At 37.8% G+C, this 17,216-nt stretch overlaps 1 protein-coding gene across 22 annotated transcripts in view; it reads right to left on the bottom strand.

The window, feature by feature from the left end:
• Positions 1 to 17,216, bottom strand: part of KDM6A (lysine demethylase 6A) — a 200,500-nt gene that overhangs the window by 137,962 nt on the left and 45,322 nt on the right. For all 22 annotated transcript variants that reach the window (XR_007132806.1, XM_047764520.1, XM_047764529.1 and 19 more), the window contains exon 3: positions 1,006 to 1,114. Coding sequence is in view for 21 of the 22 variants with exons in the window: in XM_047764520.1 (XP_047620476.1) it covers positions 1,006 to 1,114 (109 nt within the window). In the remaining variant the exon portion in view is untranslated. The remainder of the gene's footprint in view (positions 1 to 1,005; positions 1,115 to 17,216) is intronic.

Raw genomic sequence — 17,216 nt, 5'->3', positions numbered from 1 at the left:
ACCTCCTCCCCTCATTTTAGAGATCACAGACAGAAGCTCAGGGATGTTTATATAATCTGTTATAAGTAATGCAGCTGAAGAGTAAGCATGAGCTGGGAAATAAGCCTAATCAAACCCCATGGCATACCAATAACTACCTCAAAATAAAATTACATTTTCATTAAGAACGTATTCACTTGACCTACCATAAAAGTAGCGTAAATTAAACACCAACAATTCTTCACTCTAGCCCTGAAACAACCTTCCAGTTATTTGGCCCACTAAACACATTTGTGGAAAACAAGTTTAAGTCCATCCACTCCACAGTAAAATGTTTAGTATCATCAAAAGGCTCTTGGTTATAAGAATATAGTTTTTCTTTGCTATGGATTTTTGCCCTCGGTATTGAGGGGTGTGGTATTTAGTAGGAGCTTTTAACCTTCTGGGTAAGTAATGGCCTGGGTCAGCAGCTTGGTACGCATCTTGGGGGACTACCTTCAGTTATTTATCTCACTTATTTCCAATAGGAAAAAAATTTCAAATGAATTAAAAAAAATGTTTTATCCAATGCTCAAGCTCATATGTGATCATCTCTGTGTTATTTATCTTTATAATAACATGACTACAGATCAGATTTTCATTCAAATATTTTCTAGCTAAAACAGGAGTTAAAGGATAAATAAGAGAAATGCTGAGTTTGTGTTACTTTTCCAAAGTGTCCCTCAATGGCTCACCTTCTACTATGGTCGAGCCTTTAAAGGACAGGGATTTTTCACAAGGCATAACAAAAACGGTAGTACACATGTAGGTGTTTATTGGTTTAAATCAACTTATTGCTGATTTACATGGAGTCATGTGAACTTTTCCCATTTCCATCTGGTCCTCTTTTCTTTCCCATAGTTTAGGATGTTCATAAGCTTACAATTTCTTCGAGGTAAAAATGGTAATACCTTCAATAGAGTACAATTATAATTATTTTAAATACACATATAATTCAAACAGTAATTAATAAGAGGAAAAAATTACCTTTTGGATAATCTTCCAATAAGAGGTTGAAGTGACCTAATTGACAAAAGAAATCAGACTCCACTTTTCCTTCAGCTTTTAAGATTAGAGATTCGTAGCAGCGAACAGCCTAGAAATAAAAAATACAAACATTTAAGAGAAAGACAAAACCCTAAAATCCATTCCTTCCTGAGACAATGCATATAGTCTTCCATTCAATCACCAAGAAATCAATATATTTTACTTCCACCTCAGACATAACCAATGCAGCATTCTTTTAAAATACCTAAATATTTATTAAAAGAGCCACTAGTTATGGCAAAAGTGCTTTTCCTACCTATAAAATGGAAGTATTTGCCAAATAAGATAACGTAGGTGCACTCTGATAACTTTATTCATTAGCTATAAATCTAAATTTTTACTGTGGTCCCTGTACATATAAACAAATAATATCCACCTTTCCCACAGATAGGAAGAATGTTATTGAATTCTGTGAGAATTCATAGAATCTCCAGACTAATAATAATACCTACCATTTATACTGAAGAACTACCTTTTATCATAACCTCTACCATAAAACTGCCTTTCAATTATCTTCTCATGACAGATATACCTCAAACCCACCAGCTCTAACACTGTTCCTAATCTTACCCCCACTCTAACACATGCACATGCACTCACTCTGTTTACTCCCTGAAGGAAAAAAAAAATACTATTTTAAGGATATCACTCTTTTTTTGTAACTCAGGAGAGATGGAAAGAACACAATTCTGGAGTCTGACAAATTCCAGTTGTCGTTAGCTACAGGAAATCCTGGGGAACTTATCCTCTCTGATTCTCTGTTTTACTAATACTCAAAGGGCTGATTAAAGGATTAAAACTAGAAAACTTCTCTAAGAGTTCATCACAGTGCTCAGCACTCCACAGGTACTTAACCACTCTTTCTCTACCATCTTCTTAGGTAAGATGATATGCTCTAACTCTTCTAGGACTGTTTCAAGTTTCTCAACAATTCTGTCAAAATTTCCCTGCTAACAATTAGCTGTACAATGCTGTTATGTGTTGACTGTGTCCTGAAAGAAATGTGTATGATTTCTCAAATGTGTGAGTACACTCTCACATTTGGTACCCACAAAAAACGCAACTAGAATAGTTCCCATTATCAAAAAATCCTTTCACCAAAGCTTCAAGAGCTTTTGAAGGGATAAGAAAATGTGACGTGTGACAGAGTACTTACTTAAAATGGTTGATTTTTTTCCTCTCCTGTAAAATACAGATAGAGCCTTTGATGAAGAGTTTCAAATTTACCTATCTAAAATTTACCTATCCAAAGCACATGCATAAATATATATGCATCAGGTCTGGAGAAGCCATCCTAAACAAGATGAATTCTGGGATGAGTCTACCATCCTTAAAGTCTACTTATTAAAAGGACCATCCTCAGTTCTCATTCCACTCCTAGCTATCTAAATGTACATAATATAACAAATCACAATAACTTAAAACTAATCATTCTGCTTCCCCATAATTAAAGAGAGTTTGAATGCTACACTGACATCTCAGAAATTACTATAATTTGGAGGCATGGAATTTCAAGATCCTCTTTATTTAAGTCATATATAATCTTCTCTAGCAGATGGTTAGAGTACAAAAATATAATTTATTTCATTGCTTTTTAATACCAGAGAAATTCATAAAATTATCAGGCTAGTGTGACAATTCTTAATTTTACACTAAATAAAATGAATTTAAAGCTAATATTGGCACTTTAAATAAAGCTATTTACTGTCTTTTTTTTTTATTTCATAGTAAGATATTTAGAAACTTTTTTCTACTCCTGATAATTTCTTATGTCATTAAATTTACAAGCAAATATAGTTTAACGGTGAGAAAGTATTCAAAATATAAACACAAAGAAATTTTCCTTAATAACCTAAGCGAAAAGCTGGCAACATCCTATACTTCCTCTTATGATAATGTCTTAATGGCACTACCATGTTCATCTATTACCTATCTTCCATTTCCCACAGAACAAAGGAACTCATCTAAAGTAAGTTCTACACACAACTCTGATGTCATGAAACATAACACCAAGTAAAATTCAGAATGGACAATTCATCTACTGATACACTCAGGTTTGAACAACAGATACATAATAATTTCCAACAAAGCCAGCGTGTACCTACCAACCAATGTTGGTGGTCAAAGATGATGCCGACAGAGCCAAAAATCAAATGAGATGAAGACAAGCAAAAATGCAGAATAAAGGTTCCAAGTACCTTGTGTCCATTTTACGGTGAAACTTCATAAATTTATTTGAAATGTCTGAAGTAAACATTGGTATTAGATATAGGCAAATACTAACAATTTTTTTAAAGCATTTAAAGGAAAATAAATGGGGTAATTTTCTGACACTACTAACTCATAAAATAATCTAGAATGAAGCAGTATTTTTGTAATAATATGTTTCATTAGAAGGCTAATTATAAATATAGAAGATAAGCAGTTAGCTTAGATTTAGAACAAAGTTCAGGCAAATTTCTATAAAGCAAAAATACTTCCTGTTTAAAAGGTTACTATAAATTTGAAATGTGCACAAGTAAAATCACTCCCATACAGGAAGTGTGTATTTGTATGCAGAGGCAGAGAAAACCAACTAGACTATATAATAAATGTTAAAAATAAAAAGTCTATAGTCCAGCCATACACGAACTTTTTATTTTGTTCATTTTATGTCCGTATTTTCTAGATTTTTCACAACTAACTTATACCATTTCTATTCTTAGAGAACTCATTTAAAAATTATTATGTTTTCCTCCAGGATGATTCATTCTGCCTTTTTTTCTTCTTTTTATGGCCGCACCCGTGGCATATGGAAGTTCCCAGGCAAGGGAGTCAAACTGGAGTTGCAGCTGCAAGCCTACACCCTGGCCACAGCAACACCAGATCCGAGCCACCTCTGTGACCTATGACACAGCTTGTAGCAACACTGGATCCTTGACCCACTGAGCAAGGCCAAAGATCCTGCATCCTCACAGACACTATGTCAGGTTCTTGACCCACTGAGCCACAATAGGAACTCATCTATCTTTAGTGTAAGGATATTAGAAATTTGAATGAGGAGTTCCCAAAGTGGCTCAGTGGAAACGAATTTGACTAGTATCCATGAGGATGCAGGTTCAATCCCTGGCCTTGCTCAGTGAGTTAAGGATCCGGTGTTGCTGTGGGCTGCACTGTAGGTTGCAGATGTGGCTTGGATCTGGTGTTGCTGTGGCTCTGGCGTAGCCTGTGACCTATAGTTCCGATTTGACTCCTAGCCTAGGAACTTCCATATGCCATGGATGTGGCCCTAAAAAGACAAAAAAAAAAAAACAAACCAATAAGTAAAATCATTTGTACTAGATCGGCATCATCCAACAGAATGTGATCTGCATCACAAAAATGTTCTATAATTTGTACTGCCCATAGTAGCCACTAGACATGTGTGGCTATTGAGCACTTGAAACATGGCTAGTAAAGACAACTGAATACTTAAGTTATTTCATTTTAAATTTGTATTTAAATTTATATAGACACATGGCTAATGGACAGTGTAGACTAGATAATTTTTTTTTTTTTGGGCCATTTCTTGGGCCGCTCCCACGGCATATGGAGGTTCCCAGACTAGGGGTCGAATCAGAGCTGTAGCCACCGGCCTACACCACAACCACAGCAACACAAGATCTGAGCCGCATCTGCAACCTATACCACAGCTCACGGCAACGCTGGATCCTTAACCCACTGAGCGAGGCCAGGGATCGAACCCGCAACCTCACGGTTCCTAGTCGGATTCGTTAACCATTAAGCCACGACGGGAACTCCTAGACTAGATAATTTTTAAAGCTTTAAAACTGAATATTAAATCCATATGATAAAACAACTGAATATTAAAATCCATATGCTAAATATTAAGAAAGCAAAATTTCTTATAAAAAATAAAAAGGAATGTCTTGCACTGGGGATGAGCAACATCCTCCACAAAAATCACTTTTAAATCCTATAGTTGTTTACAGTTAGTGGCTTGCACATCTATAATCCTTACCACCTACTGGGAAAAAAAATTGAGAAGGATAATAAACAGTTATTCATTAAATACTAGAATCAAAGGAGAGTAAAGATTCTGTCAGCTAGGTAGAGAGATTGGATGTCTTCTTCCCATTATACTGCCATTTTCCACAATGTCTGATATAATTTGAGCTCAGTAGCTGCTTTATTTTTATTATTTGAAAAATTAGTCATCTCAGACCAGAAATATTATCATTACCCTCTATTTCTGAACCTTGACAGATAAAGTTTAGATAGAGAGCATGAACACAGACATGCAAATAATTTGGTTTCTTTAATGTTAAGCATTAAAGTATTTTATGATAAACTTGGTTAGTGCCTAACTAAAATATGACACTTGCTAATATTTTAGAATTGTTAACTATAGGCAACATTTAAACAAATGATTTTTTTTTCTGATTTGAAAGATTAGCTGCAGTAGCTGGATGACATACAAATGGTAGAGAAAAGTAATGTAGATTCAAATACTACAGTGGTTCCCTTTTTTCTCTTTCTTTTTAATGCCTGTCATGAATGCCTGAGACAGAATCTCAACACAGTCCTAGTTTGGTGGTTCCCTTTCTGAAGCCCTTCCTCTTCTATCATGCTCCCAAATGCTTACTGCCTTTCACCTGGAGGCTCTGTCAGAGAAAGGGCCATACCCAAACCTACTATCTCATAATAGGAGCATAATATATATTTATTGAATTAATGAAGCAATGTCATGTTATTATTTTAGGTTCTCAAATAACCCTCTCTTCTTTGTCCTAAACTTCCATTTCTTAAGAGCTGCAAGTCAGAATGCTAAGGATTAATCTTACTAGTTATTTAAAATCATTCCCATTAAGATATAAATCACTGATTTTTTTTTTGGTCTTTTTTTTTGCCTTTTCTTAGGTTCGCTCCTGCGGCATATGGAGATTCCCAGGCTAGAGGTCGAATCAGAGCTGTAGCCACCGGGCTTCGCCACAACCACAGTAATGAGGGATTCGAGCTGCGTCTGCAACCTACACCACAGCTCACGGCAACGCTGGATCCTTAACCCACTGAGAAAGGGCAGGGGCTGAACCCGCAACCTCATGGTTCCTAGTCGGATTTGTTAACCACTGTGACACGACAGGAACTCCATATAAATCACTGATGTTTTAAACAAACCAATGGTTTTAAAGGAACCAAAACTTTTAGGTTGAATATAATAAAAGCAAGCACACAGTCCTGCCCATAATTCCTAAAAGCAGCCACAGATATAAAAGATGGTTTAGCAGCTGACTACTTAGAAAAGATTAGCTGATTCAAGCAGACTACAGGTCAACATGTCATCCATACAATATGGATGCTAAAAACATATCCATGGCCCAAATTAATAAAGCATATTATACAAATCAACACCCGTAATCAGCTCACCAAGGTCTTCTCTGACCAGATCTCTAAAATTATCATTAGTTCTGAGTGCCATATTTTAACAGGTGGTAACATACAGAAGGCTACAAGTTTGATGAAGGATGGAGAAACTATCATGCGAAAATTACTGAACTGAATTTAGCTGAGAATTATCAGGGATGCTTTAGCTTTACTCAAATATTTGAAAAACTGTCACTTCAGGAAGAAGATTAACTGCACTTTGGGTAGCTTCAGACATCAAACCAATGAATGGGTATAACTTATAAGCAAGTTTAACTCAATTCAGTCAGAAGGGAGAAAAACTTAAGTACGCCAAATAATAAATGGGTCATCCTTCTTTGGCTCATATCAATGCAAATGAATAAAAGCTATCAGTGAGAGGTAAAAAGGAGGTAGGAAGGAAATTGTATCTTTCCTTGGATACAGTTCTGAGCTACATTTTTTACACATTCCTTGGACTTCTAGGATATAAGCACACAATGTATATTATATATAATACATATCCACACACAAACAAGTCTATATGTGAACACAGCTCTCCTCACCTAACTCCATGATTACAGTTTATTCACTCTGAATTTCCAGAATTTCTAATATACTATCCTGACCTCCTCTCCCCAAACCATAAAAATATCTGCATCATTAAATCTAATATCCCTTCTAGAAATATGCCTCATGAATCAGAATTCTTCACCTTTGCAGACACTCAGCAATGCCTTTGCCTGTTTTGAAAACACCTTAGGAATCTCAAAGGGTTGAAAGTACCTGAGTCTAAACCATTTTTTGAAATTTCAACACACTATTTGTTTAATAAAGGAAGAGTTACACACTTAAAATGATAATCTTAAGTATTACTGATTCTTAACAACATACCTACTCCTGAACTCATATCAGACTTCAGTACTTTTTAATTTCATTCACTATTTTTGAAAAGGTAAAATTTACATATCACCAATTCTAAAGGGTATATAATGAAGTTTCTCTTCCAATCTTGATCCCAGCCACCCAGTTCCCTATCTCAGAAGCAACAAATGTAAAAAAAATCCAACTACATTCAGGCTTATTTTGTATAGATGCAAGCACATATATCCCACTTTAGTATTAAAATATACTAACTATATAATTAGTATAACATATACTAAGTATTTATGTTTATATAAACACTGTTCTGTAACTTGGTTCAGATTCTAAGGTCCCTGATATCCTTTCTCCTCTCCTTTTCTGTTAATAGAACCCTTAAATTTAAGTAGACGTATGTTTACACAGAGTAAATACTGGGATCTCCAGGCATCCTTGTAGGTGTGGCCTGGGGATTAAGTTATGGCCAATGGGATAAGGAAAGGACATGCTCTGCTCCAACCCCTCCTCCCCCTAGCTGGAGGCACCTAGATGGTAGAAGCCACTAGCGGAAGATGGAAAATAGGAAAACAGGAGCCCAAGTTCCTGAAACATTACAGATCCAGAGCAGCCCAGAACTGACTGCCTCTGTGAATTCTTCTATATAAGAAATGAGTATGCAGCCCTCTTTCCTCATTTAAAACAAAACAAAACAAAAAAGGGCAGCCTAATGAAGTAATCATTAACACATACCAAAAGGAAAAAGGGAAATAAAAAGAAATCTAGGCCCTCCTATTGTGGCTCAGTGGGTTACAAAACCGACTAGTATCCATGAGGATGCAGGTTCAATCCCTGGCTTCACTCAGTGGGTTCAGGATCCGGCATTGCTGTGAGCTGTGGTGTAGATCACAGACACGGCTCAGATCCCGAAATGTTGTGGCTATCAATGATTGTGGCTGGCAGCTGCAGCTCGGATTTGACCCCTAGCCTAAGAACTTCCATATGCCACAAGCACAGCCCTAAAAAGAAAAAAAATAAAAAAGAAATCTAGTTAGCTGCCACCCATACCTAACATTTTCTTGTTTAGAAAATACAAGAACTTACATATCTGTTACTCTACTCTGTCTCCCTCACTCCAATTTTCAACTAATATACATCTTTTGCATCACAACAAAGTCAGTTTACAAAATTTAAGCATACCAAACTTGATTAGAGATTTCTCGGCCTCTCTGGACTCTGCAGTGGATATGCTGGACGCTAATGAGGAAGTAAGCACTATTCAAGAAACTATCATGACACCATAAGTGCCATTTTTTTCAAATAAACTATTGAAACTGCTTTGCTATTTATTGCAAAACATTCTCACAGAACCACACTACTGAAATCAAACTAATTTTGTAATTCAAGTGTTAGCTAATATTTGAGCTCTTGATACAAACTAGGCACTATTCTAAGCACTTTACATATATTATTCATTTAATCTTCACAATTACTCTAGGAGATAGGGAGACCCTACTTCACAGACAGAAAAACTGAGGCATACAGAAAGTAAACTCTGTGCTCAAAAATCACAGAGCTACTAACTAGCAGAGGCTGGATTCAGTGTGCTCCAAAGCCTCTGAGCAGTAAGGTGTTCAATTCAAGCCATGCTTAGGGACCTAAAGTCATTTGCAAGAGAGAGGGCCTCTAAAAGCAGCTCTTCCTCTTACATTCCAACACACTAGCCCCTTGCACAACTCTATCTCCACACCAAACACAAAAGCAACACATAAAACCACCACCTCCTATTCCTACCATCCCTCAGGAAGATTTAACATCAGTTAAACCTTTATTTTATTTATTTTTATTTTATTTATTTATTTATTTATTGCCTTTTTGTCTTTTTAGAGCCACACCCACAGCCATTTGGAGGTCCCCAGGCTAAGGGTCTAATAGGATCTGTACCCGCCAGCCTATGCCACAGCCACAGCAACGTCAGATCCGAGCCACGTCTGCGACCTACATGACAGCTCACGGCAATGCTGGATCCTTAACCCATTGAGCAAGGCCAGGGTTCAAACCCTCATCCTCATGGATGCTAGTTGGGTTCGTTAACCATTTAGCCACAATGGGAACTCCTCGCCTTGCTTTATTTTAAATCATATAAGAAACAATCATCATTATCCCTTCCCCTCCAGAAAAGACACACACATCCAAATTAAAACAAACCAACGGTAAAACAAATAAACCAAACATACACACGCACACACACAAACACTTGGAAACCAAGTTTCCATATTCAAAAGCCACCTGCGGCAGAAAAACACTACTGCACACATGCACGAGTGTGTGTGTGTGTGTGTGTGTGTGTGTGTGTGTGTGTGTGTGTGTGTATGATAATACACCAGTTCAAACAAAATGAGGTGTATTATCTGGAAAATGTTAAATGGTTTAACATCTCACTCTTTTTTTTTTTGGTCTTTTTGCCTTTTCTAGGGCCGCACCCACAGCATATGGAGGTTCCCAGGCCAGGGGTCTAATTGGATGTAGCCGCCAGCCTACACCAGAGCCACAGCAACGCGGGATCCGAGCAGCGTCTGCGACCTACACCACAGCTCACTGGCAACGCGGGATCCTTAACCCACTGAGCAAGGCCAGGGATCGAACCCGAAACCTCATAGTTCCTAGTCGGATTCGTTAACCACTGTACCACGACGGGAACTCCCACATCTTACTTTTTTGTATCTTCTGAATTATCTCCTTAGTTTAGCTAGTATTGTGATTCTTTTCTCTTATTACATTTGGCACAAAATGCCAAATACAGCTGCAACAAAGTAAACTTAGCTGTACCGTCTCAATCATCAACAAGTAGCTAGTTTACTACAGCCCTAAAACCTTTATTGCTGATGCATGCAGACAAACTAATAAATTCTACATTACTACACATGCACATATACATACACCCAGGGCCAACATTAAATTTTTAAAGAGATATTGTGTCAACAGCTAGGTTATTTTCCAAATATTTCTTTTCTATATCATGCTAAATGTAACATTGTGCAGGCAGGGTATACTAAATACATTATTTATAAACATGTATAAAGAATTAAGTCTTGGGTAGTTTTTAAAAGAATGTGTATTTAAAATTTGGCAGCAAGGAGAGTATAAAATAAAATTCCAGCGGAGTGACTTCAGTGAATAAAGTCCAGAGTAAACCCGTGATTTCCCATATAAAGCAGTAAGCTTAATATCCTATTTTTTACTTAATTTGCTTGCTACTCCAGTCTTTTACTTGTCTAAAGGTAGACAGAGACAATCTTATAAAGCAATTGTTCTGCCATTTCAGCTGGAGAAATTTAATTCAGAGCTCCAAAAATATACAAGCAGAAAGCCATCTACAAGAAAATTATGTAGACCAAATCTTGATGAAGTTCGTAAAAGATTATCTATTATGACTAATATAACCTGAATTCTTACTATAATATATATAGTTCAAATTATTATCTTTAGTAGCAAAGTATGCATTCATTTGCCTTATACACATTTCCAAAGTAATAACTGCACAAAAAAGCAAGGAGGAAGCACTTCACAGGGGTGTGGGCGTGGGGCGTTACACTTATGATCATGAGCTCTACTGAAAATAGTCTATTTTAAATTCTACAGCTTCTAGGAGTTCCCATCATGGTGCGGCAGAAATGAATCCAACTAGGAACCATGAGGTTGTGGGTTCGATCCCTGGCCTTGCTCAGTGGGTTAAGGATCCAGCATTGCCGTGAGCTGTCATGTAGGTCACAGGTTCGGCTCGGATCCGACATTACTGTGGCTGTGGTGTAGGCCGGCAGCTGTAGCTCTGATTCAGACCCCTAGCCCGGGCACCTCCATATGCTGCAGGTGCAGCCCTAAAAAGCAAAATAAATAATAAATAAATAAAATAAAATAAAAATAAATAAATTCTACAGCTTCTAATATGTAGTAGGCACTTAGAATTTATTTATGTGGAGTTCCCGTCGTGGAGCAGTGGTTAACGAATCCGACTAGGAACCATGAGGTTGCGGGTTCAGCCCCTGCCCTTGCTCAGTGGGTTAAGGATCCAACGTTGCTGTGAGCTGTGGTGTAGGTTGCAGACGAGGCTCGGATCCCGCGTTGCTGTGGCTCTGGCGTAGGCCGGTGGCTACAGCTCCGATTCGACCCCTAGCCTGGGAACCTCCATATGCCGTGGGAGCGGCCCAAGAAATAGCAAAAGAGACAAAAAAAAAAGAATTTATTTATGTAATAAATGCAATGATCCTAAAATTAGAAAAACTGCAACACAATAAAGGCCCCTCCCTAAAGATAGTGCTTTAAAAAAGAAAAAAACTTTTTAATCCATCTGAATATACTCTTCCCGACTTTTCTCTATGCATAGAGTCGTGGAGGTCTTAAAACCAAACCCCTCTTGGACATCAAGAGATGACTGTATATATAAATAGTACAAATCTTTGTATGCAGTCTTTCTCCCATTCTATATATCATTAACTGCTTACCATGTCGAACTATACAGATCTACATAATTAACATCTGCATATCACTTTACTAATGGTTAAACCATAATTTGTTTCTACTGAAGAGTATCTGGTTGTTAATCAAGTTTTTGCTAATTATTATTAATCAATAAACATAATTTGGCCAATTTATATTTCTTTAAGGTAAGTTACCACAATTTAAGCTTTTGAGAGTCCCACTAGCAAAACTGAACCAGATGTTCCACCAGTAGTGCTCATTTTCAGTTCTTTGATTACTTTTTCTAAACAGTGGCTAAGTTTATTATTTCCTTCATGAACTATCAACCTCTTCATTGATTGTACACACTTCTCTATTGGAGTATGAACAGTTTTTTCCTAAATGATTTTCAAGTGCTATTTACACATAAAAGATTTTTAGATAATGCTATTACAAAATACCTCCTCCCAGTTTGCATTTACCAATGAATTCTTTATAGAGTTTTTGATGTACAATGTTGCCTATTTTCTCAAAACCAACCACCACTTCCTTTACAGTATATGGGTTATGTTCAGAATCAGAAAACCCCCCAACCCCTGACCTAATAAACATTCACCAATTATTTCCTTCTACTGTAAAAAAAAGAACCTAATTACATCTTTCTATCTTTCCTGTATAATTTTGTACTGGCCCAGCATGATTCAGGATCTGTAATTCCCCCATTTACCATGAACTAAAAAACTTAACATAGACACAGCTCTATTTCTGATGTTTATATTCTACATCCAAAGTTTTCACAAATGTGCTGGGAATGGGTTAAGAGAAGCGCTGAGAGAGAGACAGCCTCAGCCTCTGGGGCTGTCAAACAAATAATGGCCAGGGTACCAAGGCAGCCTGAACCTCTCAGCCAGAGCCCTTGTTTATACATCATTGCCAATCTTAAATTTCAATAGTTTCTCAATACTTTCTCCCAGTAATAAATACAAACTATTGTTTTATCCATGTCTGCCATAAAATGAAAAGGAACTTCAGGGAACCTGGACAACCACTCTGCTGAAAACTAAAAATGTCAGACGAAACACACTGGCAGTGGAAATAATACAAGGTTCTTACTATGAACTTAACCAAATAAGAAAATTAGGAAGAATGGTCATAGGATTGAGGGGTTGAGAACTTAAGGGAGGCAGAGGTAGAGAGAAGCAACTTTTTGCACTGAGGACATTTGAAAGCCTGTGTAAACCTGAGTGTTGAGTTTAGAACTCTCCTCACAATATTGAGATCACACTGAGCTTATACCTTCAAAGTATAACTAAATAAATTGATAATAAAACAATTTTTTAAATTTTATTTTAAAATTGGTCTTGAAGGGAGTTCCCATCATGGCTCAGGGGTTAACAAATCCGACGAGGAACCATGAGGTTGTGGGTTCGATCCATGGCCTCACTCAGTGGGTTAAGGATGCGGCGTTGCCGTGAGCTGTGGTGTAGGTTGCAGATGCGGCTCGGATCCTGCGTTGCTATGGCTGTGGTATAGGCCGGCATCTACAGCTCCAATTGGACCCCTAGCCTGGGAACCTCCATGTGCCGCGGGAGCCGCCCTAGAAAAGGCAAAAAAAAACAAAAAAACAAAACAAAACAAAAATTTGGTCTTGAAGGACAAGGAAAATTATCTTTCCCATAGTGGCAATGATTGGAGAAGAAAATTTCTTAAGTATTTGTAACCAAAAGCCTAAATTGCCTTGACCTAAGTAAAACTTCAGGCAGGAATTTGGAGTTCCTGCTGTGGTGCAGGGGGTTAAGGATCCAGCGCTGTTTATGAAGCAGTACAGGTTCGATCCTCCACCCAGCACAATAGGTTAAGGATCCAGCACTGCAGCAGCTGTGGCAGAGACTGTAGGTGTGGCTCGGATTTGATTCCTGGCCTGGGAACTTTCATATGCTGCAGGTGTAGCCAAAAAAGGGAGTTCTCTGATGACCTAGCAGGTTGAGGCTTCTGCGTTCTCACTGCTGTGGCTCTGGCTACTGCTGTATGGTGCAAGCTCAATCCCTGGCCCAGGAACTTCCATATATTGCATGTGTGGCAAAAAAGGTGGGGGGGGGGGAACTAGAGAGAACCTGAAATAAACGTTGTAATTCTCATTTTTTAAAAAAAGAGAGAAAAAAATTTATATGCAGTCCTCAACTAACAGCAATCCAAAGTAAAGGCCAAACTACTGTAACATCTGTGGCCTAAAAGAATTTCTGTAGTTGCAAAGAAAATAAATTTTTCATCTTAAAAAGTCACTAAATACGGAAAGGGAAAAAAAGCAGAGCAAAGAAGGTGACCAACATGTGGATATATCAAAATGAATATTGTTTAATGCAATATTTGAATCACAACTAGTGTAAACAGAATACGTATAGAGTAAGAAAAAAGATTATCAACATACCTTAAGCCCAGATTTATGCAATACATTAGAAATTAAAATATAAAAAAGGGAGTTCCCGTCGTGGCGCAGTGGTTAACGAATCCGACTAGGAACCATGAGGTTGCGGGTTCGGTCCCTGCCCTTGCTCAGTGGGTTGACGATCCGACGTTGCCGTGAGCTGTGGTGTGGGCTGCAGACGCGGCTCGGATCCCGCGTTGCTGTGGCTCTGGCGTAGGCCGGTGGCTACAGCTCCGATTGGACCCCTAGCCAGGGAACCTCCATATGCTGTGGGAGCGGCCCAAAGAAATAGCAAAAAGACAAAAAAATAAATAAATAAAATATAAAAAAAGATTTAGAAATACTAAACAAATAAAAGTTGGCACTGTACCAGATACCATGAATTACAATAAAGATACAGAAATAAAGAGAACTGGTACTTGAAAACAACGACTTATAATAGGGTAAAGAGCTCAGTAACACAACTTCATATGCATGGAACAAAAATGGGCAAACTACAACCTAAGTTGGAGAAAAAAAAAAACTGGCCAGGCCAAAGGTTATTTTTCAGGAGAAAAAGATGGAAAAAAAATAAATACTAGGCTCCTATATCTACAAATATAAAAACCTATTCCAAATAGACCAATGACCTAAATAAAAGGCAAAACTAAACACTTAAGAAGAAAGCATGGCAAAATGTCTTGAACAGAAGGATACGGTTTTCTTAAAAATAGACAAAAAATGTCAAATGGGGGGGTGACAGAGTAATTCAACTACATCAATGTTTGAGACTTCAGTTTATTAAAAACAAAACATAGGAGTTCCCGTCGCGGCGCAGTGGTTAACGAATCCGACTAGGAACCATGAGGTTGCGGGTTCGGCCCCTGCCCTTGCTCAGTGGGTTAAGGATCCAACGTTGCCGTGAGCTGTGGTGTAGGTTGCAGACGCGGCTCGGATCCCGCGTTGCTGTGGCTCTGGCGTAGGTTGGCAGCTACAGCTCCGATTAGACCCCTAGCCTGGGAAGGTCCATATGCCATGGGAGCGGCCCAAAGAAATAGCAAAAAAGACAAAAAAAAAACCATAAAACAAAACAAAACCCACAAGTATAAAGGCAAGCCACAAATTGTGAAAATATACTTTCAGCACATATAGTGATAAAACATTCATATTCACAATATATAAAACTCCTCTAAGAATTAGTAAGAAAAAACATGCAATTTTAAAAACACTGGTGGATACTCAGCCATAAAAAAGAACAAAATAATGCCACTTTCAGCCAACATGGATGCAACTAGAGATTATCACATTAAGTGAAGTCAGTCAGAAAGTTAAAGACAAATACCACATATCATTTATTTGTGGAATCTAAAATATGGCACAAATGAAATCTATCTACAAAACAGAAACAGACTCACAGACATAGAAAACAGATTTGCTGCCAAGGGGGAGGGGTGAGGGAATGGGATGGACTGGGAGTTTGGGGTTAATAGATGCAAACTATTACATTTAGAAGTACTACTATATAGCACAGGGAACTATATCCAGTCTCTTGGGCTAGACCAGGATGGAAGATAATATAAGAAAGAGAATGTAAATATATGTACACGTATGACTAGGTCACTTTACTGTTCAGCAGAAACTGGCAGAACATTGTAAATCAACTGTAACAAAAAAAAATTTTTTTTTAATTAAAAAATACAGGGAGTTCCCGTCATGGCTCAGCACAAATGAATCTGACTAGCATCCATAGGACGCAGGTTCGATCCCTGGCCTTGCTCAGTGGGTTAAGGATCCAGAGTTGCCATGAGCTGTGGTGTAGGTCACAGACACGGCTGAGATCTTGTGTTGCTGTGGCTGTGGTGTAGGCCACAGCTCCGATTCAACCTCCTTGCCTGGGAACTTCCATATGCCATGCATGTAGCCCTAAAAAGACAAAAAATAAAAAATAAATAAAAAAATAATTAAAATTGGAGTTCCCGTCGTGGCGCAGTGGTTAATGAATCTGACTAGGAACCGTGAGGTTGTGGGTTCGATCCCTGGCCTTGCTCAGTGGGTTAACGATCCAACATTGCCGTGAGCTGTGGTGTAGGTTGCAGACGAGGCTCGGATCCTGCGTTGCTGTGGCTCTGGCATAGGCTGGCAGCTACAGCTCTGATTAGACCCCTAGCCTGGGAACCTCCATATGCCGCGGGAGCGGCCCAAGAAATGGCAAAAAGACAAAAAAATAATAATAATAATTAAAAAATTCTCAGGTGGAAGTAAAACTATGTCAGAAGTAAACCTTTACACAGAACGCAGAATGAAAATCACCAGACATGACAGCTGCACAAGTAATTACAAAAGACAATTTTTTATTTTTAATATCTCCATAAAATGCAACTGACCCTCAAAATCTACCAGGGGATAAAAAACAAATAAACAAGTTCAGCAAGGTCACAGGACACAAGATCAACGTACAAAAAATAAACTATATTTCTACACAATAACAATGAATAACTGGAAACAAAATCTTTAAAATATCACTTATAATAGTTCCAAAAACCTGAAATATATAGGCATAATTCTAACAAAGCATGTGCAGCAGAATGTGTATGCTGAAAACTACAAAACACTGATGAAAAAACTCTAAGTGCAGAGAGATACCATGTTCAGTGAGCATGAAGGAAGGAATTATTCCAAATGTCAACACGTTTTATTATACAACATCAAAAAATTATATTCATTAATATTACCACCAATCTCATTAGAAAGTCCTTTAAATCTTGAGAAGTTGTCAAGCTCACCGTGGAAGTGGATTTAAGTTTTCCAAAATTCTGATTTGTTTGAAATCTCAAGTTTGATCATGGGCAACAAATAACTGTTCGTTGCTTTTCTGGAAATGACAGGCTCATTTCACTCATTTCTGAGAAAATGTCTTCCAAATACCCAAGTCTGAATAAACACAGTTCATTAGTCATTCGAGTAAAAATGGTGTTTTATGAAAAAAGAGGCTAGTTTAGTTTGCAACTTAATCACAAATGTACTTTTTTACCTTCAGTATAGCCACTGT

This window comes from Phacochoerus africanus, chromosome X (genome assembly GCF_016906955.1).
Source record: "Phacochoerus africanus isolate WHEZ1 chromosome X, ROS_Pafr_v1, whole genome shotgun sequence".
Taxonomy (NCBI): domain Eukaryota; kingdom Metazoa; phylum Chordata; class Mammalia; order Artiodactyla; family Suidae; genus Phacochoerus; species Phacochoerus africanus.
This window is presented reverse-complemented; position numbering and strand designations above follow the sequence as displayed.